The 25,653-nt window shown below is 33.5% G+C and overlaps 1 protein-coding gene across 5 annotated transcripts in view; it reads right to left on the bottom strand.

Moving 5' to 3' along the window:
* Nucleotides 1–25,653, bottom strand: part of TBC1D32 (TBC1 domain family member 32) — a 208,218-nt gene that overhangs the window by 113,316 nt on the left and 69,249 nt on the right. For all 5 annotated transcript variants that reach the window (XM_025864955.2, XM_025864962.2, XM_025864946.2 and 2 more), the window contains 5 exons: nt 23,891–24,029; nt 20,613–20,700; nt 18,290–18,408; nt 10,411–10,527; nt 1,910–1,998 (listed from right to left, as the gene is read on the bottom strand). In XM_025864955.2, coding sequence (XP_025720740.1) covers nt 1,910–1,998; nt 10,411–10,527; nt 18,290–18,408; nt 20,613–20,700; nt 23,891–24,029 — 552 coding nt within the window. The remainder of the gene's footprint in view (nt 1–1,909; nt 1,999–10,410; nt 10,528–18,289; nt 18,409–20,612; nt 20,701–23,890; nt 24,030–25,653) is intronic.

Genomic DNA, 25,653 nt, shown 5'->3' on the forward strand with positions numbered 1-25,653 from the left:
TATGAACATAAACTTGGAAATACAATGAAATAAACATATTGTCAAAGAAAAACTTGTTAAAAAAGCACAAAAAATAAAATACAAACTTTTCCTCAGAAAATGATTTGGTCTTTTTCTTTCTCTTATTTTTTTTTAAAGATTTTTATTTATTTATTTGAGAGGGAGAGAATGAGAGATAGAGAGCACGAGAGGGAAGAGGGTCAGAGGGAGAAGCATACTCCCCGCCGCGCAGGGAGCCCGATGCGGGACTCGATCCTGGGACTCCAGGATCATGACCTGAGCCGAAGGCAGTCGCTCAACCAACTGAGCCACCCAGGCGCCCTTTTTCTTTCTCTTATTGCTGATGCTGTAAACATAGCAAATTACTTGGCAGCATGTAGAAGACTACTGGGGTACTGAATGAATGAAGACAAAATTTACTTCCTACTCAAACACAAAAATCATATAAAGCAAGCAGATATAAACACTTGAAGTACTACTGCTACTACATCTATTATGAATATTTTTATAGTGCTTGCTACATGCCAGGCACTGTTAAGTCATTTTAATTTTTCTTATGCAATTCCCATAATAGTTCTATGAAGAAAATAATACAATTTTCCTCTTACAGATGGTATCTGAGATCCCAACTCACACAGCTAGTAAAGAGCAAGCAGTCTTGACTCGAGTCCATGTTGCTGATCTAACCACTGTATACCACACAACTCTATTACATGTATCGACAATGCCATGGCAAATTTTCTCGTGTAGAACAGAATGACTCCATTTGGATATTGCATTCCATTTGAAAAAAGCACATGCTATGCAAATTAATATATTTTATTCCCTGGGACATTTTACTTCTTGGATGGCTTTTTACATGAATTAAGATCCTATTATTTTTTTAACAAGAATACTAGGGAAAAATACTACTCTTCTTTATATAAAGAAAAAGACATTCACTCACTGTATCAGTAAAAAGAAGCTAGAATCTATATTCTATAACTACAAAACTCAGAAATATACTTGCTATGCAGAAGCAAGTTCTACTGAATAGATTTTTCCTAGTATTTTCATCATTGCTTGCTATATGATGTACCTGATGCTACACATGAGAAGTTAAAATGTAATGTGAAAATACATTTTGAGATAAAGGACACACCATTCAAAGAACTATAATAGCTATAGTTTTTCTACCTTCTTTGAACTAAAAAGTCCAAAAATGAAACTCAGCTATTAATGGTAAAAAAAAAGTTTGAGTATAAGATCTGTAATATATACTACCATCAGAGATTCTAATTTTAAAAAAGTGATTGCTTTATTTCTTAGGTAGAGCATTCTCACTGACCCCCTCCCTGTTGGCTGAAAAAGTTACTTTGCTAGTAGAAAGGGGGAAAAAAAAAGAAACACAAACCTATCCAGCTGTTTTTAAAAGTGGTAATTTATAGATAGGAAAACAAATTATAGGTGTATATATGACCAAAAAGGTTTAAACCTTGGGAAAACTGAGATTAAGGAGTAATGGTTAACATCGAGGAGCAAAATTTGAGCCTCAAGATAAATCATGCATTTTCAGGCCTTTTTCAAGTCTCTATTATGGAAGGAGTCCTATCAAATACCAACCCAGGGAAACCCCAGTTGACTCCCAAGTAAACTGTACAGTAAGCAAAATGCCTCTTTTTAAAGAGGCATTTGTAATATAAATCAAACAAAAGTGGAAGACATTGTACTAACACAGAGCCTAAATGTAGACAAAAGCCATTATATAAAAACCTAATAGCTATATTTATTTTGTCTAAAGTTACAACTTACCTTTAAACATGCTTTAAAAATTTGCTCATTTCCAATACTTTTTGAAAGTACACAGAACATATGCTTAATTGTTTCTGCAAGATAGAAAATGTACCTCAGGTAAAATTTAGCACCTTACCTTAGACCAAAGATGTGTGATTGTTCATAGTTGAATAAAGAACGAATCTTAGCTTCTGAATTCAAAATTATAAGTCTATCTATAATATCCTGAAAAAGAAAGAGTTGGAGTGAGACCATTTAAAGAAAAATCAACTCAACAAAGATTTATTTAGATTTATGGTTCTCAAAATTGGCTTTACATTTGATCACCTAGAGAGAGGTTAAAAAAAAAAAAAAAAAAAGATGCCCAAGTCTCACCCTTAGAGATTCTGAATTAATTGGTCTAGGTGTGTCTGGGTATTAAGATTTGTCAAAGTTCCTGAAATGAGTCATCTAATGTTTAGCCAAAGTGGAGAATCACTAATTTCTACCCCATTGTGGTATTGCATGAGCAACTTATCTACAAATGTAAAGCATGAACAGTGGATTTAAATAGTTTTATCTAGTAGCTGAGATTTTGTTAATAGTCTCTGCTCATGTAAATCAGTGGTTTCCAACCCTGGTTGAACATTGGAATTACCTAGAGAACTTTAAAAAAAATTGTATATACATATAAATATATGAATAATGCCCAGGCATATGAATATATGAATAATGACCAATTAAGTCACTATCCTTGGGGGTCAGATTCTGACATTAATATTCTTTTAAAAGACTTCCAAGTTGTTGCACTGTGTAGCCAGGCTTAAAAATCACGATGCAAGTGCAGAGAGAACCTGATGACCCAGGTGCCACCAGATATCCCAAGCCCTGACAATGTAAGCCAACTATGCGATTTTGAGCACTCTCTAAAAGTCTTTCTTTTTATAATGCCCTGCTATAATGCCCTATATTTTATAATATTTCTTTGGGTTTAGGCCTAAGAAATTTATTCATAGATGAATACTTGTCTCTCTCATTGTTCATTTTCCTGACCAAGAAACTTGCTACCCTCCAGTGAGTTCAAACTGAAGACATTTCTGTGACCTATGATAGGTCAAAATGAAGGTTTTGCTAGGGAGTAAAGTCATGTAATATTTACAGAGGTCTACGTGGATGATAGTACAAATGTCATATGATCAAATAAGAAGCATAGAAATGACTTTGCAAGGTTGAGGAAATAATGAATCTTTCAAAATTTGAAAAACACAAATCAAAACATAGTAAAAACTGGATTTTGTGTCAACTTGTATAGTAAAAGTTTATACCTAACACTTAGGAATGCATTTATTATCATTCTATGGATATCTTGCAAAAATTTCTAAGTACTCAAAAGTTTATAATCAGCAAATATTAAATAAACTACCTAACATGAAGAATAAAATGATTGCTATCTTAAAATCTGTCATTCTGTCTGCTTCTTAGCTGGGCACTCCTTGTTTCAAACCTTATGACAGAACATGAACTAAGTAATTCATTGATATTGCCAGCTTCACATTCAGATTCTCAGTAATCCCACTCTCTTCTTTTTCCTAATTTCTCCTCTGACAGTCCTGATTAACCACAGTGACAGAGCTGTGGAGCTCCCCTTGACTTGTCCAGGCACCTGGATACTATTCAGTAGTCTTTACAGTGTGTGTGTGTATATATATATATATATATATATATACACAAACTTGTTGGACAAACTTGTTTGCCAAATGTTGCTTCAAAAAGGTATTTTTACTGCTTAAAATAATTTAAGAAATGATCACTGTTTTATCATAATCTTCAGAGATTAATCTAGAATTATGTATCACTGGCCTTCTCTTATCTGAGAGAAGAGAATCTGCCAATCAGTTCTATGCATAGTAGCTTCTGGAAGGATTACTACAGATTCCTCTTCATTAGTAGGATACTAGTATAGGTGACTGAAATTTGTCCATCTATCTGAATACTAAGCTCAGACTTTGACAGCCGGTGACACTTTGGGACTCTATATAAAGTTCTAGTTCCATACCTAAGTACTGGATATGTTAAGAATAAAAGAGAGAATGTATTACCAGCAAGCTAATGGAAGAGTAGATTGCAGGGATCTATCAATGATAATGCATTTTCAGAGAACAAATGTTACAGTAAATAATATGTTCTTTAAAGAGGATTACGTTGATGGATCACCATTTAGGGAAGAAAACGAAACTCCTGGGAAGCCTGCCTTATGGAGAACTTCAGTTTCTAAGCACTGCAACATGTGTCAATAAGGCAATCACTTTTCTAAATCAAGCAGCATCTTCCAAACAATGAGCTAGTGGCAAGTAAGGCCTGGGACTCAAACAAACAAAAACAAAAACAAGTCTGAAATTCTTTCAACGGATACTGTCCAGCTGGAAAATACATTCAATGATCTAGTAGGCCAGAATGAGACCAAAACTAGGAAAGCAAAGGACTATCTATTCACATAAATACATACATGCCTGAGGGCCTGCTGTGAAAGGAGAGGGAGAGATCAGTTATAATGCCAATACTTCTGCACCTGCACCACTAGGAGTGGCTTGTGACTGGTTAGCCTATGAACATCCCCAAACAAAACTCAACCTTCAACATTCTTCCTTGGAATTTTTCAAGTGGGAGGGGTCTTCATCCATTCTGGCTGCTGTAACAAGAGTACCATAGCCTGGGTGATTTATAAACAGAAATTTTATTTCTTACAGTTCTGGATGCTGAGAAGTCCAAAATCAAGGCACCAGAAGATTTTGTGTCTGGCAAGGACCCACTTTCTAGTTTATAGACAGTCATCTTTTCACTATGCCTTCACACGACAGAAGGGGTCAGGGATTTTTCTAGTCTATTTTTTTTTTTTCAATCAGCCATAATTGCAGCACCTCAGATAAACCTCATTGGCTACGATACTGCCATTGTGCAAAACCGGAGTCTATTTTTTTTTTTTTTTAAAGATACTAATCACTTCCTGAAGGCCCACCTCCAAATATCACATTGGGGATTAGGTTTCAACATGTGAATTTGGGGGGTACACGTTCAGTCTACAGGAGAGAAGTAGAGGAAAAGGCCACTCTCCTGTTTGGTGGCATAGTGAATTAAATTGTGACCCCCAACAAAAGATATGTCCACGTTCTAATCTCCAGAACCTATGATTGTTACCCTATTTGGAAAAAGAGTGTTTGAAGAGGTAATTAAGAATTCTGAGATAAGATCATCCTGGATTAACCCAACTGGGCCGTAAGACTGTGACAAGTATCCTTAGAAGAGAAAGACAAGGGGAGATTTAAGACAGATGAGGGAGAGAGCCTTGTGAAGATGGAGGGCAGAAACTGGAGTTATGTAGCAACAAGACATGGCATGCTGGGAACAACTAGAAGCTGGAGGCGGCAAGGAAGAATTCTCCCCTGGATTCTCTGGATGGAAGGTGGCCCTATTAACACCTTGATTTTACTTTTTTTTATTTTTATTTTTTAATTTATTTATTTGACAGAGAGAGAGACAGCGAGAGAGGGAACACAAGCAGGGGGAGTGGGACTACTAAAAAACAGTCACTATTATACCTCATTGATGGGAAAGCAAAAAGATTATTCCCTGTGTATAAAAAACTAGCAATATATACTAAAATTACATATGAATTTACCTTTCAACCCAGTGATCCCACTTCTAGAAATCTAGCCCAAAGATTCTATAGTGGGCAGAATTTAAGAGCCCCAAGATTCTGAGGCCTTAAACACTAATGCATGTATTGCTGTGAAGAGATTTTTGTGGAAGTCCTTAATTGATTTTAAAATAGATTATCCGAGTGGCTCTGATATCATCACAAGAGCCATTCAAAAGAAAAGAATTTTCTCGGGGCTGTTCACAGGAGAGGAAGTCAGACAGATTCAAAGCATGAAAGGGATTTGACAGAAGGGATGTTGTTCACAGTTGAAATGGAGAGGGCCACAGAAAAAAAAACCCCAGGAGCAACTCCTGCCTGACAGCCAGCAGAAAGCCAGGCACTTAAGTCCTACAACCTAAGAATTCTGCCTAGTATTAATTTGGAATTGCAGTTTTCCCCAGGGCCTCCAGATGAGCACTTAGCCTGGCCAACATCTTGATTTCGGCTTATAATAATACTCTGAGCAGAAAACCCAGAAACACAGTGCGAGATTTCTGATGTACAAAACTGTGAGCTCCTAAATGTGTGGTTTTAATTTGTTTAGTTTGTAGCAAGTTGTTATGCAACAGCAGAAAAACTATATAGGCACACTGATAAATACAATAAATATAAACCAAGCTACTAATTTTGGCATAACTTATAATAGCAAAAACCTTAAAGAATCCAGTGTCCACCAATAGATGATTGGATGAATAAACTCTAGCACAACAGTATACCATGCATTTGTAGAAAAGGCTAAGGGTGGAGCTCTATATACTGGTATGCAGTAATCTCAAAGGTAAAGAATTAAAAGAAAAATGCAGACAGGGCAGTGTTTAGAGCATACTATCTTTTGCTTAAGTCTGGAGGGAAAGAAAATATATTATTTTTTAAAGTAACAGTTGTAAAGTAACAGTTGAAAGATAAGCCAAAAACTAACAAAAAGTGTTAGCTATAAGGCAGTGCTATAAAAAAGAACTTTCTGCAATGATGGAAATATTCTGTCTGTGCTATTTAATGTGGCAGTCACTGGCCACCTATAGCTAGTGGGTACCTGAAAACTTGAAATGTGGATAGAACTTACAGGAGAGAAATTTTGAATTTTATTTAGTTGTCATTAATTTAAATTTAAATAGCTACATGGAGCTAACTGCTATTATAATGAAGATCAATACATACCTAAGGTGAAAAAGGACAAAAGGGATTAATATGTAAGCACATTCTGTGACTATGCCTTGTTACATACTGGAGTCACATATTTTAAAAGAACATTAAATTATGTAAGAATCAAAAAGACAAAATTAATACAAAAGGTAAAACAACCTCTCAATTTAGAACATTCTAAAACAAGTCTATTCAGTTAGTGGCATAACAAGGCAGAACAGAGATTTACTTCAAGTAACTTTAAAACACAACATTTTGATTGCAAATCCCTGGTGGCATAAATTCTAATAACAAAACTAAGTGAAATGAAATGTCAATATGCATGCACTAATTTTATTCTGAACTATTATATGTACACTGTACAATAAAAGCAAATAAGTAGTTTCGTTCATGTCATTAGTAACCAAGCTTTTCAGTGAAAGAGAAAAATCTAAGAAAAAACTCAACATAGGATCATGATGAATTTCTCTTTAAAAAAAAAATACTTATACTCTTCAGCTGTCCCCTGAAAGGACTAGAAATAATGACAACCCTAAACGATGAAAATGTCTAGTGTCCCGGTTATAGTTTCTAAATAGCAAGTCCTAGTAAAAGGAACGACAACTCTTTGAAGATGGCCGATTCCAGGACTGAGCCAGAAAATGTATACAATGAGCCCAGAACGTCTTACATTAGAAAGAAATATATCAAACAGGAATAACAACATGTCAAAAGGACTCTGTAGCCAAAGAATATCTTGATTATCAAAAGCAATAATGACTAACTGTACTGGATTGAAACATATACATATAAAAACTAGAAGCTCATAATGATAATAATAAAAAACATCCCTTTTGGAGATTACTAGACCAATTCACTACTTTGAAAATTTATAAATAGTCAAGCATTTATTCTGCCATGCCTGAAAAAAAAAAAAACTTTTTCAGGGTTTCCTTTATTAAATAATTCCAGTGAAATATAAAAAAAGAATAACAGAATATAATCACCATTTCACATCTCCTGGTGAAACAATGAATCAATGCAACCCAGGACAAATAACCCAGTTTTTCCAATAAATCAATGGCATGGAAACAAAAAAAGAACTGTTTTAGAAAAAAGATGTAAAAGACATAATGACTGAATGCAATGTATGGACCTTGTTTGGATCATGACTTGACCAACTATTAAAAAAAAAAAAAGACATCTTAAGAAAAAGGAAACTTCTATACAGACCACATATTAGATAACATTAAAGGATTATAGCTAACATTTTAGATATGATTAAAGCCATGATGGTTTACAAGGTGGTAATTCAAACAAAACAAAACAAAACCCAGAGGTCCTTATTACTTAGAGATACATACTAAATTATTTACAGATAAATTGGCATTATACCTAAAACACGCTTTATAATTCTCCAGGAAAAGAAAAATGCAGGAGTAAAGGAGAGGCAACTGGTTAAGAATAGGGGAACAGATGGGAGAACACTGACAGAATGTCGATAAAAGCTAAAGTTTAGTGTTGAGTATATGGGAGTTTATTATACCATTTTTTAAATGCAAGTTTGAAAGCATCCACAAAAGAAAGCCCACCCATGAATGTATGCAGTTAAATAAACACACACACACACACACACACACACACACACACACACACACACAGCTCCTCAGTGTAACTTCCTAGGGTTCCTGCCACAGGACTCCCAAAGAAAACAGAAAGATACTAAATTTAAATTCTTTTGAATAAAGCCTAAGAAGGGCCAAGATCATTAAGAGCCTATCATGTAATTAATAAAAAATGAAGTTACTGAGAACCCACCATGCTCACAGTAGCAAAAGAAAAACAAAACAACAACTTGCTAGACTTTTTGGGCAAAAGACAAAATCCAGTTCCTCTCCTCATGGATTTTACAGTCCATTAGGACAGACAAATGCAAAAGTAATTATACAATACTGTGACATATGAGATGACTTCTTTTGAGTAAAGCATGAAAAATGAAGAGATACTATCTAGCCAAAAAGCAAGGTTTAGAAAGCTTCCAGACCCCAGAGAAAGGAAGAAACTTGTTCGAAGACCCTGGAAATCAGAGTGGAAGGTGACAAGAGAAAAAAAAAGGGCTTTGAGAAACAAGGAGAAGCTGTATGTCAGGCAAAGGAACATGGCTACGCGTGGAGGCAAAAGGAAGTCAGCAAAGATTTTAAATAGAATTACTACATCCGGTTTTCATTTCTAAAGGACCACTTTGAGAATAAATCAGCATGAGGATAAATTACAGGTTGAGACTGGGGGAAAAAAAAGCAGTTAGGATCTCACTGAAGTAATCTAGACAACAAATGAGAATCTGAGCTAAGGTAGCCTTAATAGGAACAAAAAAAGTAAACAAGATGTAGTTATTAGGGAGGCAAAAATCTATACATGGTGATTAATTGCATGTACAGAAAGAGAAGTCAATGATGACTTCCAGGTTTCTAGCGCATTATGTGGATGATGGTGCCATATGCTGAGATAGGAAAACAGGAAATGGAATTGATTTAAAATAGGAAAAAAAAAACACATTATATTCAGTTCTAGAAGTGGTAAGACTAAGATGCCCATCAGTGTTCCAGATGTCCATTATCTGGTAGAAATCTGAGTATAGATTTGACAGGTGAGCAATACAGGTCAGAACTGTCCATATACAACTAAAGTCACAGTACTGGATGAGATCAATTGGATAACAGACAGCAGAGGAAGAGAAGTCCACAAAGGAGACTATATAAGAGAGATCAGAGAAGCTGGAAGAGAACCAGAAGTAGAACCACAGACATAGGAGAGAGTGACAAGACTCCCATAACTGATTTCAACAAAGGCAATACTTTTAGGAATATCTTCAAAAACCATTCACTGGACATCTACTATGTGCTAAATGCTAAGGATGACTAAGATGTCCTACCTGTTCTCAGGCACTCACAGGGTAGGAGGGAAGACAGACACATAAATGGCTAATTATAAAACTACTTAAGAAATGCCAAGATACAAGTAGCACAATGTAAAATTGAAACACTTCAAGGAAAAGAGAATAGAAATTAAAAATCCAACATTAGATGTATCTATCTTTATATTTCATTCATAAAATTATCCAAAAATTTCCAGAGTAGAGAAAGTTTTACAAAATTAGAATATTCAGGATTAACAAGAATTAAAAATATTCACATGGGCAAAACTATAGAAAAAACAATAACACACAGGTCAAAGGGACCAGAAAATAAGAATGATTAATAGAATTTCAGTGTTAATTAAATAATTCTTTATGAATGCATAAGTACATATTTTATGTGCTTAATTCATAAAGTTATCCAAAGATGAGAGACTAAATATCTCTAAATGATTAAAAGAAGTTACCCATTTCGGAGTATGAATATGAAAAAAGTCTCAAAAAAATATGTACATACTGCCCTCATGGGGCAGTAATAGGTAGTTCATTAAAATATAAGCAGAAAATGTATTGGACTCCTTGGATCTAGTTTAATCCTAATTATTGTAGCCAATGAAGAAGCAACACTGGTGTGACTAGTAACATAAACCATCTAAAAATCATTCATGTACATATTTCTGTTTATGCCATGTTTCTTTCCTGATTGGGGAGCATTAACCTTGTATTCTAAGAGGTGTTGTAACTTTTAGGTGATGTGGATCAAAAATTCCATGCACAGATAATTCAGAGCATATCCCATGGGTAAATAAATCAAATCAGTCTTTAAACACCATTAAATAATGTTCCTTTTTTTTGCCAAACTGCACTGTACTACAAATCTCAAATATCATTTATATAAGGTAAAGATTAAAAGAAAATGACTTACAATAACACACGTTGGGACTTCACGAAGAGAATACTCTGCTTTATTAGGAAGATCTTGATTTCCTACCAGCTCATAAACAGCAGGATAAGGTAACAAGTTCACCAGTGCTAGAAAAGACTAGGCAGGGAAGAAAGAAAACACTGTCATTTAAATGGTGCATGTTTTTCAACCACATCCATGATAGTTTTATAGGAGTATGACTATGAGGTTTAATTTTTTCAAATCAGCCTAATTAATCTACATAAATGTGAAATATATACATGTTAAGTGCCAAATAGCTAACCTCAACAATAATCTATGTGCTGATAATGCATAACAATTGTAACAGAATATACAGGAGTTGGAAAATGTTTTAAAATGTCTTGTATCTCTTGAAAAAGTTTGGTTTTGAGGAAAAAATGAAATGATTTTATTGCTGGAAAAAGCTGAATAAAATAATATTAAATGTTAAAAAAAAGAAATGATCCATCTTTCTCATTATATGAATTGTTTTAACTGATGTGTAAGAAATACAAGAGAGTAACACGGTGGGGCTCTGAAGCAAGGTAATAAATTCTATATATTTTCACATTCAGGTCACAAGGCTTTCTTTATCCTTTAACAACTAACTGGAAATCCAACTAACCTAAATATTATAGTTAATTTTAAAAAGCCATGGCTTTACCTATCAAAACCAGCTCATTTTCTGGTGCAATCTTAACAAGTTAATCTCTCCATGAAGTTTTTAAGCTCTCACATTTCATCTTACTAAAAACAACCTGAAGATTTTTCTCAGGCACAGTTCATTCTTTGGATCACCTGCACAAAAGCATGCAGTGGTTGCCCATCACTATCAAGCCTAAACTCCTTAGCAAGACTTTCAAGGCACTTAACTAATTGACACCTTTCTTCTCTTCACAGTGTCAAAAGCCTTGTTTTCCATTATTCCTCAGCAGGAAGTCACTACTTCAGTCAATTGAATCTGCCTGTGGTCTCCTTCAAATAAATGACTGCCACATATGCAAACCTTTTGATCCTACCAACATATTCCTCCTACCCTCCCACCTACTCATTATCCCACTTCATACACTTGCCACATTTTTTTTCTAGAAGGCTTTCTAATGAACTCTATTCACCTCTAAAAACCCTGTATTCTGCCAATACTTGTATGTTTCATTCGTATTGTATTAGTTGTATTTATTTGTAACTATTAAGTTTTCTGCTTATTTAAAAAAAATTTCACTGGATTCAGAAAATTTGAGAATCAAATTAAGAATTTTCACTGTAATCAGAACACGAGAAAATTTAAAAGAACAGTTAATTCAATCTCTCACATACTAGATGAAAAAACTTAAGGACCAGAGAAGTTAAGTGACTCAGCCAAAGACACGCAATCAGAAAGTTGGCAGCAGAACTAATCGGCATTTTCTTATTTTCAGGCTAGATTACTCATTACAAGTCCCAGTATAATCTTCAGACACTATTTAACAATGTCACCAGTGCTACACAGTCCTTGTTTGAAGACTTGGAAGGTACAGTCCATTTTATCTCCACCTCCACCCTAATTATGCCAAATGCAATATTCCTTAACAAATAACACTGGTTATAGTCAATATATTTAACACAGTGGATTTTAACAAAATGTTGCTGTAGAATGAAAAATGAATTCTTTAAAAGTTTCCTTTTCTTCCCATGAATATGCCATAAAATGAAGATAGAATTTTTAACTACTTCTAAGAAAATAATCTATATACTCCTGATTTAAACCTAGTATCATTTGGATAGCAATAAAGTTATCATAAAGTAGAATAACTAAATTTAATAACCTAGTTGCCATTTACTGAATGCTTATCTAAAGAACACTATGCAAGAAGTGTTCACTATAGAGAAAACAAAACAAAACAAAAAACTGGTATCAAGGAAAGGATGTTTAAGGAATGTGTCAATTAATTATACATAAAATGAACGGCAGGGAAACTAGAGAGTTCATGGCCACCTACAAAACCACCTAGGAAAAATTCACTAATCAAGGTATTGACTACAAAGATGATTAACATAGATTTCATATTTGTATTATTCATCTAGTTTATGAAAAAAATAAGATGCTAAAAAATAAGCAGAAAATGCTTTATAATTTAAACATGTAAATATTTTATAAATGTTCTTAATATTTACCCAGTATTTAGAGTTATAAATGAGTCTTATTTAAAGTATCCTTCCCATCTATTATTACAAGAAACTTTTAATAAATGTTCACCTTAACATCTGACACTGTCCATAAAGGCACATGGTCTTTACAAATCACATATCAATACTATCCTGAGAATTTTTGTATTATTTGCACATGAGGAATTCCATAGGTAAACATGAAACTTCCTCCTTTCACCTAAGAAATAAAACAAACTAGACCACATAGAATCATGGTAACTTCTGATATGGTACTCTAAACTAATTATGTAAAACATAAGGTAAAAATAATTCAGTAATATATTTGAACAAAACGAACTAAATAATCTTAAAGAAACTTGAGAAAATTTCAGCAGCTTGTTTCTAGGAGAAAAAAATGCATTTTTCATACAGTGAGCATTTTTTAAAAAACATTAGCATACTATAAAATTGTGATGTCTTATTTATAACATAATCATGAGTTCCCAAGAAAACATCATAAGATGTGCTAAAATCAAACATTAATTATCCTAAAATTTATATTAGCACAAAACATTTTACTTCCATGTCTTGAAGAAAATAAGGTTTTGTAAAGTAATAGTAAAGAAACTAATTAAAGGTCAAATATTTGATATATCTTGAGACCAAAGCATTTTAAAATTACCCAAGATCAAACACTTTTTTTATGAATTAAAACTCCTTCAGGTTGATAATGAGCATCCATTCACTTATTAATTCAAAATATTTTAACACCAGCTGCTTATCAGCTATCATGCCAAATGCTAAGAATAAAAATATGAATGAATAAAGGAATGGTCCCTGCCCTCAAGAACTCACACTGTAATGGAGGACAAATACACTATTAGATCATTTAAAATGGTTCTCTAAGTGACCTGATGGTACATTACAATGGAGAGGGTTGGAAGGACATTGGGAGGATCATACTATACAGCAAAGCAAGAGGAGATGAGAGCTATGACTGCAAAGTAGCAGGCAGGTAGGCAGGAGGAGATGTACTATGTTAATGATCACTACCTTTACACTCTAGAAAAAAAGAACCAAGTTTTTCCAGAATAGTAATGGGAATTTCATTTTACCTTATAGATAGAAAGCTGTGAAGGAAAATGATTTTAAGGGTAGACAATACCGGGGGAAAAGAAATTAAAATTTGGGGTTCTATCAATTATACTTATTAGACCAAAAATGTATTTTTAAGTTTCTAATACAGAAATCAGAAAGTGATTTAAAAAGGCAAATTTGAGATAAGAGAATCAAACCATTTTAAATAGTTTTACATCTTTCTAATCTGTATGCCTTTTTTTTTTAATTTATCGCACTAAGATCTAATACAATGTTAAATTGGTAAGGGTGAATAGATTTTAGGTCCAATATTTTACCATTAAATGTGAGATTCATGTTTTTGATAGATAGTATTTATCAGATTGAATGAAATCTGCCAAGTTTTTATCATAAATGGGCATTAAATTTTGTCAAATGATGTGTTCATGTCTACTGAAATCATATGAGTCTTCTGTATTGTTAATATAGTGAATTATAGTCCCATTTTAGAATGAGAAACCAACTTTCTGTTGCTTGGGATAAACCCCACTTGATCATAAAAAATGATGGATCCTTTTATATATTACTATATACAATTTGATATTTTGTTAAATATTTAAATCTATGCTCAGATATACTTATTTTTTTTTCAGTAACAGTTTTATCTCATCCACATCAACATTATGATGGTCTCCTCACAAAAGTTAGAACTTGATTCTTCAACCTCTGTTTTGTGAAAAAACTTGTGGGAGAGTGTTGTTCTCTCTCCTATAAGAGTTTCATAGAATTCACCAGTGAAACCACGTGGCTCTCTATGGAGTTTGATAATGAATTTGATTTCTTTAACAGACACATAGCTATTCAGATTTTCTATTTTATACTGGGTCAGTTTTGGTAAGCATATTTAAGGAATTTGCCAATTTTATCTTAGTTGTTTAACTTACAGCATAAAGCTGATTATAATATTCCTTTATTATTCCTTAATAACTACAGGATCTTCAGTGAAACTTTTTTCATTCTTGATTAACTTTGGGCCCCTCATTTTCTTGATGAGTCTAGCCAGGGGTTTATTATTTTTAATAATCGTTTGCAAGTACCAACTTTTGGCTTTGTTACTTTTCCATTTGTCTTTTTTCTGTTTCGTTGATTTCTGCTCTAATGTTCATTATTTCCTTTCTTCCATTTGCTTTGGATATAATCTGTTCTTTTTCTAGTTTCTTAGAGTGAAAACTTGACTCATTAATTTTAGATATTTCTAATATAAATATTACAGTTAAATATCCCTCTTAGCACTACTTCAGAAACATTTGCAAAATTTCTATTTTACTTTTATTTTCTGCTTTAAAATATTTCCTAATCTCCCTTATAACTTCTTTGAGCTGTGTGAATTTAGAGGTGTATTTCCAAATATTTGGGCTTTTACAGTTTCTAGCTTGTGATACTCAGGTTCACTGTGGTCTCAGAACATACTTTGTATTATTCCAATCATTTTAAATTTATGCAGACTTAACACCCTAGCCCAGCAAGTCTCTTGGTAAGCATGCTAAGTGCTCTTGAAATATGTGTTCTGCAGTCACTGAATATAGTAATCCATAAAGAACAATTAGATCAAGTGATAACTAGTGATATTCGTATCGTGTACCTGAGAACAGACTGAAAGATCTGTTACATCAATTGCTAAAAGAGGAATGTTAAAATCTTCAGTATTACTGTAGATTTGCCTATATTTTCCTTAAGTTATGTTAATACTTCATATATTTTGAATCTCATTTCTAGGATCATAACTAATTTACGATTGTTATATCCTCCTGATATATTGACCAATGTTTCTCAATCCAACATTACTTCATTTTCTCTGTCTCTGACATTAAATATGGCTACTGCAGTCTTCTAATGTATATTTTTTCCTCTCTTTTTCTATTCATTGACTTTCAACTTATCAGTGTCTTTTTCTTTAAAGTGAATTTCTTAGAGACAGCACATATTTGGGTCTTATTCTGAAAACCTCTGTATTTTAAATATTTAGTCTCTTACATGTAATGCAGTTATTGATTAGGGCTACTATTTTCCTATTTGTTTTCTTTTTTCCCATCCCTTTTCTGTCCCTCTCTGCATTTTGGGGGTTATTTTTAGGATTTTATTTTAGCTCTATTTTTTGCATTTTATTTTGTGGTTTTTCTAGGTCAGCTGTCCAATAGACCTCTCTGTGGTGTTGGAAATGTTATATTATTTGAACTATGCAACAATTGCTACCTACATGTGGCTACTGAACACTTAAGATTAAATGTACTTGAGGGACTGAATTTTTAACTTTGGTTTTAAGTAGGTTTAAGTAGGTTTTAAGTAGCCGCAAGGTACTATTGTCTATCATATTCCAAAACACAGGTATCGTGAGGTAAGAGGAGGCTGGACCGGAAATGAGTTTAGTGTACCTCATTATATATGGAGGCCACATTATTATTTTCTATAATTTAAAAGACAGTAAAATTAAATCCCAGTTCCCTAGGGAATAATATTTAGAACTACAAGCTGGGAACTAAGAATGTTTGCTATGAGTTATTTCTAGATAATTCAGTTCACAGTTTAGAGGAGTATACTTTTTTTAATAGAAATTAACCATTAGTTTATGCTGACATTTCTAATTCAAAGTCAAAGAACTGTTAAAGAAAATCCCAACCTTATAATAGAAATAGAAATATTTTCTAGGGATTAAAAATTAATGTTGTTCCACTTCATGTAAAATTTTAGAATCTTGAAACCACATAGATTTGTATACCAGTATACCATTTGCTTGCCCTGTGTAGTAGAGCTGTCATATATATTACCTCTAAGTATAAAATAAATCCCACTATATGTCATAGTTTTCTTTTAAAGAGTCCTATGAATTAAGAGAAAAACAGGGTTGTTGTTGTTTTTTAAAGATTTTATTTATTTATTTGAGAGAGAAAGAGCACATGAGCACAAGTGAGCAAGGGGTAGGGGCAAAGGGAGAGGGAGAGAGAGAATCCCAAGCAGGTGCTATACTGAGCGCAAGCCTGACAGAAGGCTCAGATTTCATGTTCCTGAGAGCATGACCTGAGCCAAAATCAAGACTCAGATGCTTAAAGGACTGAGTCACCTAGGTGCTCCAACAGGCTTTTTTATACTCACTCACCTACTTGCAATTTCTTTTCAGTCTGAAAATCCAAATATCCATCGGTATCATTGTCCTTCAACCTGAAGAAATTCCTTTTGTGTTAAATAAAATGCAAGTCTGCTAAAAAATATTTTCTTAACCTTTAAAGTTTATTTTACTATTATCCTTGAGTACTTTTGCTGGGTACAGAATTCTAGGTTGACTGGCCTTCCCCCTTTCAGCACATTAAGGATGCTCTATTATCTTCTGGCCTCCACAGTTTCTAATGAGACATCAGCACATTTTTCTGCCGTTCCCCTCTATGTATGATTTTCTATGGCTTCTTTCAAGATTTTCTCTTTATCTTTAGTTTTCAGCAGTTTGTTGGCTGTAATGAGCCTTGCTGTGGTTGCCTTTGCATTTTCATTCTTTGCATATTCTTCCTTGCGATTCACTGTTTCTTGATCTATAAATTTACATTTTTCAAGATATTTGGAAATTTAGCTTTTGTTCAATATCTTTCTGTCCCATTCCCTTTCTTCTTCTATTTCTGATATATCAGTCAAACGTATTAAAACTTTTGATAAGGTCTCACAAATCACAGAAGCATTCCCTAGTTTTTCTGTTCTTCAGATTATATAATTTCTATTTATCTATCTCAAGTTCATGGACTAGTTCTTCTTAATAGAATATTTAAATATTCTATTAAGCCCAACTAGAAAATTACTTCAGATAAGATAGTTTAGTTCTAGAATTTCTATCTGGTTCTTTTATATGGTTTCTATTTCTTTACTATAATTTCCAGTTTGTTTATTCATTACAAGCATATTTTCCTTTGCATACTACTTGTAACAATTCCTTCAAAATTCTTATATATAATTCCAATTTCTTCATCATTTCAATCTCTATTAGTTGCCTTTTTTGGGTTTGAGTCACATGTCTCTTATTCTTCATGTTTCTATTAATTATGGACTATATCTAATACATTGTGAAAGATCTATTCCCCAATGCTGATTTTAATCTAACAGTTAACATGGCAAATTAAAAAAAAAAATTGGGGAAACATATCAAATACATAAAAGCCACTGAACTATAACAGAACATTGTATACGTACTTTAGAATTTCTCCTTTTTTGGCACATTACACTAAATGATAGCATCTTCTCTTTGCCCAGTCATCCTTCAAATAATCCTGACAATTTTCTATTAGATTTAAACCCAAGGGCAAAAAGCTTCCTTATCTTTTTTTTTTTTGCTTTGGTTTTTGTTTTAGGGTTTTGTTGGGGGCAGGGAGGTTGTTTTTTCATAGCATGTCTAGTGTATATTACTTTTTATTAAGAGAAAAATTACAGTAAGAACATTGTGAAAGGAAAACATCCTTGCAAAATGCAATTCCCTTTGAACACTGGTAGTTCTAGCCACTTATTTTGAAAACAAAAAAATTAGAAATGAAATAAAGGAGAGAAGAGAAAGTTTGGAAAAGCTGCTGGTTGTAACTGAATATATATATAAAGTCTGGATGAAATAATTTTTGAGAGAGATACTCAGATCATTCCCTACCTTTTGACAGCTCCGGTCAATAGGATCCACTGGAGTAGATCTGGGATGGGTTACTCTAACATCATCTCTTCCACATTCCAGATTGGCCCATAATTCAGTTATAAGTCCATTAATAAACCCTAAGAAGAATTATGTTACATCATATTTACAGTACACTATTTCTTGGGATTATGGAAAAAGACATAATTATCCCTCTGATAAGATTGGTCCACAGTGACAAAAGACACATACTTACATCTTGTATAAGAAATAAGCTCTAACCTTGGTAGAAATTATATCTCCTGCTGTTCATTATACCTTCATGATACCTCATTGTCATAAAACTGCATAATGACTAAATTCTGAGACACTATTTCCCTGGAGAACTGAATTTTGAATCTTAGTATTTACCCCTTAGCCAATAACTTCTGAGCATGTTTTTCTGAAAAATAAGATTTACACTTTACTCTGCAAATGAGCCAACAATGAAAGGCAGCTGAAAGATGGTATGTATGTGCATGTGTGCATGCGCGTGTGCATGTAGCAGGTATCAAAAGGCAGGGTAGGCATTTAAAGAGTGAATGTTCCTTATTCTAATATAACTTTTTTTTTGTAATTCTTATGCTTAAAACGATTCATTTCACACAACTTTAGGCTCAATTCAGTTTAAATTCTCACGAGTCAGATACTATATATCTAAATGAAAGTGATTTTTTTTTAAAGATTTTATTTATTTGACAGAGAGAGAGACAGCGTGAAAGGGAACACAAGCAGCGGAAGTGTGAGAGGGAGAAGCACGTTTCCCACAGGGCAGGGAGCGTGATGAGGGGCTTGATCCCAGGGCCCTGGGATCATGACCTGAGCTGAAGATGACTGAGCCACCCAGGCGCCCCTAGAAAGCCCATCTAGTGAAGGTGATTATTAAGGTTGATTTTTAAATTCTTTTATGAAGAATCAAATTACATAAAAAAGTGTAAAACAGAACATCTAATCATAAAATCGGAAAGTTTGTGATAACATTACAGCAGAAAGGCTCCTGTGGTATAAGAGAAAAAACATGGGCTCTGAAATCAAGAATATCAGGGTTGAAATTATAAACCTGCCAGCTCAGTAGCTGTGTGTCCTTATACAAATCCCTTGACTTCTTAGAGCATCAGTTCCCCCTTTTGAAAACTGAAATAGTGCTATATTTGAGGGTCGCCATGAAGAATAAATGGGATGATATATGTAGAGTTAGTAATATAGTACCCTAAGTTCATAGGAACTCAAGCAGTGTTAGTCTTCCTTCCATTGTCCTGTAAAATAACTGCATTTAACCCTCTGATGAAAAGCTTGATACCATGAGGCTTAGAAGCTTAATGACTTGACCAACAAGGAAATCGGAGATAAAATCTAGTCTCCAAATGCTCCCATTAATGTGCCTCTAGTACGGCAGTATATTAGATATTATACTGAGTAGAAGAAAAAATAAGTTGTTCAGTTTAGGACAACTTCTACCAAGAAACATGTTTCATAATACAAATAGTCCAAATTAGTTTAGCCAAAAGGTTTTTAAGATATATTATAGTAAAATATTTTCATTTAAGGAGAGAATCAGTTGTGGTCAGTGATGTTATAATTCATCAACCCTAAGCTTTGAAAAATATAACCATAGCATCTCTGTTAGAGGTATGTCTTGTCTCCGGTTCAGGGTTCAGATAACCTTAAGATATATTAAGTTAGTGATGTTTAAACTTCTAAAAACTCCAATCCATAGTAGATAATACATGCTGACTGCAAAGACAGTGGTGAAAGCTAAGTGGTGAGAGGGAAGCTTTCAACAAGCAAAAGAGGAAGAAGGGAAATAAGGAAATGGGATGTATGTATGTATGCTATTATGGTTGTAAATTTTGAAGCATATACAGGCCACTAAAACTGAGCACTAAGAAATCCTAGAAGATTCAAAAAGAAAAAGAAAGAAAGAAAGAAATCCTGTAAGATTCAGTTGTACTGAAAGGATGATATCCTTTTGATTTATAAGATGAAGACAACTTCCTAAAGATCAAGTACTTCTCAGTTTAATTTATGTTCCATTGTTCTCAGAAAAGAGAACAAGGATGTGTGTATACATATCTTTCAAGGGAAAAAAAAATCCCCCATTGCAATTCATGGAAGAGAAAAAATAAAGGAAACCCCATAACTTTCCCTTACCTAAGGCCTAACTTTTCCTAACTTGGGAAAAGCTGGGCCTTACTAACTTTTCTAAAATAAATATCCTGAGAGCTGACCATGCCAGTTAAATTTTCTATTGGCTTGCTCATTTTATTTAAAATAATTAGAATTTTAATTAAAAGGAAAAACTTACCTGAACTTTGTAGTGCTATTGCACCTGCTGCTGTTGATGCCACTTGTGCTACCAAAACTCCATAGCCAAACTTTTTATGCCTGCTGATCTAACAACATAAGTAAGGAACAATGAAAAGCAGGAAAACATAAAATGATAATATTTTATCTACTTGTTACATGTAGAGTTACTGATTCTTCTTCTTAGAATACTAGACATTCTTTCAGGTAAAGATAATGAGCAGCAAAACAAACTCAGACACCCTAACAATGAGTTAATATTTTTGACAATCTTATTTCAGATATAGGTTCTGGCCCCAGCCTTAAAATTAAGTAGATTTTTGCCTTGAACAAGTCACTTCTTTCTCTAGTTCTAAGTCTCCTCATACATAAAATAAGGGACTTTGACCAGATGAAGATTAGCATGTCTTCCAACTTTTAACTTTTATTATTTTATTCCTTAGGTTAGTTCTTCAATAATAAATTTCCTCATTAATAAATCTATATTGACTACCAGTTGAAATATACTTGTAAATAATAAAAAAAACTTTAAAAAATAGTATCTCCTCAATGGTAATTATTTTTAGACGAAATGTGATTTTTTTTCCTAAGGTAATTATATATATATATATATATATATATATATATATATATATATATATTACACACACACAAAGAATCCTCATTAACACACAGGTTTCTAAACAGTGTTGTAGAAGACCCTGGATAATCTGTTATGTCACAAAGAGAGTATTATACATATATTCATAAGTACAAAAGTATCACTCTTGGCAGAAAACAGAATAAGGAAATAATAGACATTAAAAAAATATTCCTCCTCAGATCTTAGTTATAACCAGGTTGGCTAATAAAATGGTTGACTTCTAAACAAAGCTAACCATTTACAATTCATATTTTTTTGACATTTCATTAAAAGGATCTGTTTTAATCAAATTTTAAAAATATAACTGTACATTCAGTTTTGAGGGCAAAAAAAAAAGTAGAAAGGAACTAAAAGACCATGGGAAAGAATTAGATTTCTTCAATTTTCTGCTATTCATGTCTTAAGTTTGCCTTCCTTTTCTAATTTTATTACTCATATTTTCCACTTTCCTTAATTTACCATACATTAGTTCTATAGTTAGATGACACAGAGGTACAGAAATATGAATGTCTTTTTCCTGGCTTCCCCTCTTCCATAAAAACTGAAAAAACACCTTACTCATCAGTCATCCCCATTGACCCTACTGATTTTGATACTAGCAGCCACAGGAGCCTCCCAAATTCACATTAAGTACTGAAAAGGAAGAGGCAAAGAAAAACTTCAGAGAAGTCAGGGATCCTTTATTAAACTAAGAGTTAGCTTTCAGGAACACTGTTAAAGACAAATTTGAGCTCTAGTCTTACTGCTTTCAGTAACTACGTGTGTGAGCATTCACAGATCATTTAACAAGCCTGGGTCTCTACTTTCTCTTCAGCAAAATTAAGGAAATGGCCTAGTGGCTTTCTTATAAGATACCAGAGAATCTAAATTTTCCAAAACAAGTCCTGAATAACAGAAAGCACCATTAAAGTATTGTATCATATTATAAGGTTGTGAGTTACTGAGAACAGGGAACAGTATCTTCTATTATAACCACCAGTGTGGTACAAAGAAAGACTAGATTTTTTTTCATATTCATAAATGTTAAAACAATGACATCTAGTCCTAGATATATTATCACAGTAGCAAAAGTTATGTATGCATAGTCTCAAGCATCTGATGAGAAAGAAAAATGTCTTTGAATTGCTTGAATATTTTCAAAAATGTAAAAAAAAAAAAAATCCAAATGGTTAACTAAGTACACAAGGAGATTCAAACTCATCAGCAGACAAATTCATATTAAAATGACAAATTTATTTATGTAAACTTAAAACTCCCAAGAAACTTAAATATTTACTATAGTCTGAATGTTTGTGTCCCTTCAAAATTCATATGTTGAAATCCTAATCCCCAAAGGTGATGTAGTAAGTGGGACCTTGATTAGATCATGAGGTGGAGAGTCCCCAAGAATGGGATTAGTACTCTTACAAAAAAGACCCCAGAGAGCTCCTTAGCCCTTATCCATGTGAGAACATAATGAGACATGTATGACCAGAAGAGGGCCCTCCCCTGACCACACTAGCATCCTGATCATGGACTTCCAGTCTCCAGAACTGTGAGCAATAAATTTCTGCTGTTTATAAACCACCCAATCTATGGTATTTTAATAGCCTAAATGGACTAAGACAATATTCAACAAGAAGTATATACATCCTAGGATATTACACATATTAAACACATTAGTATGGAAGCCTGGGGTAGAGGGATGCATGCCGGGTGAAATGGAACTGTAAATCAGAAATGACAGGGGAATAAAATTAATCAAGACAGACATCTTACAGTATGCCATAAACTGAGGCATGTAAATAATTAGGTTCTCTATACTTGAGATCCATTTAAATAAGAACAATAAAAACATATCTGCACATACAAGCCTAATATCATAAACCCATGAACTAATGTTCATATGTTTTATTTGTGAAGGGATGGTCATGACCCTCCCTCATAAACTGCTAACTCTTCACAGGCAAAAACTCTAAGTTTTTGTATTTTTACAGGCTTAGGCAAAAGCAGGAAATTAGAACTGAAGAACAAATAAAAAGGTACTTACAACCTGGTAACCTAGTAACATCAATATACAACAGATGCCAGAAACAAAGAAGACACTTTTAAAAGCATACATATGACCCTAAAAAGCCAAGAAGTTCAGAGATGTTTATACTATCACACCAAAAAGCTGAATATACCTCATTGAACATACCTCATTGAATATATCTCACTGAACATCTGAGAAAGGACTAAATTATACTCTACATTTTATTTAACAGTATCAGTAAAATCTCTCTACAAATATTTTTTAATGTGAGGACTAAATTCTTATTAACATGTATATTTAGACCCAAAGAGGTTTCTCCCTCTCCTGAAATTCCACCCAGTTTTAGTGTAACCAGATGTTTATTATATTTATAACACATCTGGATGGTTAACTATATTTTTCGATTCCATCTGGTTGCTTCCCATCCTGTAAACATATCCACAGATAGAAACATCAACTCTAATCCTTCCCTGAAAAAAATACCAAGTTAAATATTACAACGTTATATGGCTTTTTAATTGAGGTTTAATAACCTCTTCATGCAGAGAAGACAGAATGATGTTCTTAATGGCTTTTACAGCAACAAAAATTCTTTTTGCCTGCAGCAGATGGTAATTCATACCTGTAATTTTTTTGCATATCGATTGAACATAAACGTCACACATTCGTTGATGGCACCTGTTCTTTGAAGAAACAGTAGTCCTTTGGGAGTGGCAGCAAAATTTAGTAAATCATCTAACAAATTCTCTTCCCAAGCCATACTGAAACAGGTAAAAAGAAAAGTATGCATTTCTTTATTACATTCAAAACTGAAAAGAAAATATTTCAGCTTAATACTGCTGGTAACCTTATAGAGTACATATTGATGGCTAAGTATTCAGTTTAAAAAATAAGATAAAAAGTATGGTTTCTCTGATATTGAGTTTTTATTATTATACTTTCTAACCCAATAATTTTAACTTTAATCAAATATTAACTATAGGTGTCAGCATTTTTATTAAATCTAGGTTCTCTCATCTTCATTTTAATTACATTCTCTTCTCCTACCATAATTCTGCTGGGCCTGGAGTCCCCAAGTCCCAAATTTCCATTATTTCTATACTTTTCTTTTCATTACAGAGTATCTGTCTTCCAACTTTCTAAAGCATATCAGGTACAGTAGCTTTATTTTCATAGGTTTTTAATTTTACTTTTGGAGAATGATATTTTTTTCCTCAAAACACTTTTAAAAGGAAGGCCACTAACATTCTTCAGAGACAAAGTCTGAAACATTCAGAAGACACCATTAATAGAAGAGTCAGAGCTGGAAACATGGAAATGTAGGAGGGGATATGAGCACTTCATTCAGAAGTACCAAAAGGAGAGAATGTACTACCTACTGGATAGTCCTAGTTGTCTGGAAAGAAACTGGATATAAAAGTAGGCCAAAAACCAATATCTACATGTATAATGAAACTGTGAGTATGGAGATGTGTGCCAATCCCCTCCCCACTAAGGAAGTGTTAGAGTCTGTTTTGAAAAAGACTGTAAAGAAATTTGAAATCCAGGACTTTTCTAATCAAAACAAGAATGATTAGTACATATTTTTACACATATCCTCTATGCCAATCACAAAGCAATGGCCAAAGAGATAACCATGTTAAATAACAAATTCCACCATGGACAGAGAACAGAAATACAAAGAAATGGAACTCTATTTTTAAGGTAAACGGAGACAATGGAAACCAAATTTAGTTCCAGTAGGATATAAAGGACTAACAGAATTACATATGAGACAAAAGACCAGTATTAGGCTCACTGCTTTAGACCCAGGACTGGGTAAGACTAACAAAAATAATATATATTTAACTGATTTAAAATAAAATTCATATATTTAAAAAAAATCACATATAACAAAATGCATATAACAATATACATATGTATAACACAGGCTCTATAAGTGGGACTTTGACAAGCCATAAGCCTAGGGCAACAGGAAGACACAGACAGATCCTCATTTCTAGAAATGAGCATATGATCAATTTATTTTCTAGTTCTTCAGTTGTATCTGTGATATCTACATCATCACTGACAGAAGCCTCAAAATGCCAATACAATATTTATTTAAAACATGACCATAAAGAGAAAAACCATAAAACTGGACATGAAGAAATGAACATAAAAACACAAGTAGGGAGGGGCGCCTGGGTGGCTCAGTTGGTTGGGCGACTGCCTTCGGCTCAGGTCATGATCCTGGAGTCCCGGGATCGAGTCCCGCATCGGGCTCCCTGCTCAGCAGGGAGTCTGCTTCTCCCTCTGTCCCTCTTCCCTCTCGTGCTCTCTATCTCTCATTCTCTCTCTCTCTCTCTCAAATAAATAAATAAAATCTTTAAAAAAAAAAAAAAC

Source organism: Callorhinus ursinus, unplaced genomic scaffold, assembly GCF_003265705.2.
Source record: "Callorhinus ursinus isolate GAN/ISIS: 27379988/994484 unplaced genomic scaffold, GSC_fseal_2.0 scaffold6, whole genome shotgun sequence".
In the NCBI taxonomy this organism is placed as follows: Eukaryota; Metazoa; Chordata; class Mammalia; order Carnivora; family Otariidae; genus Callorhinus; species Callorhinus ursinus.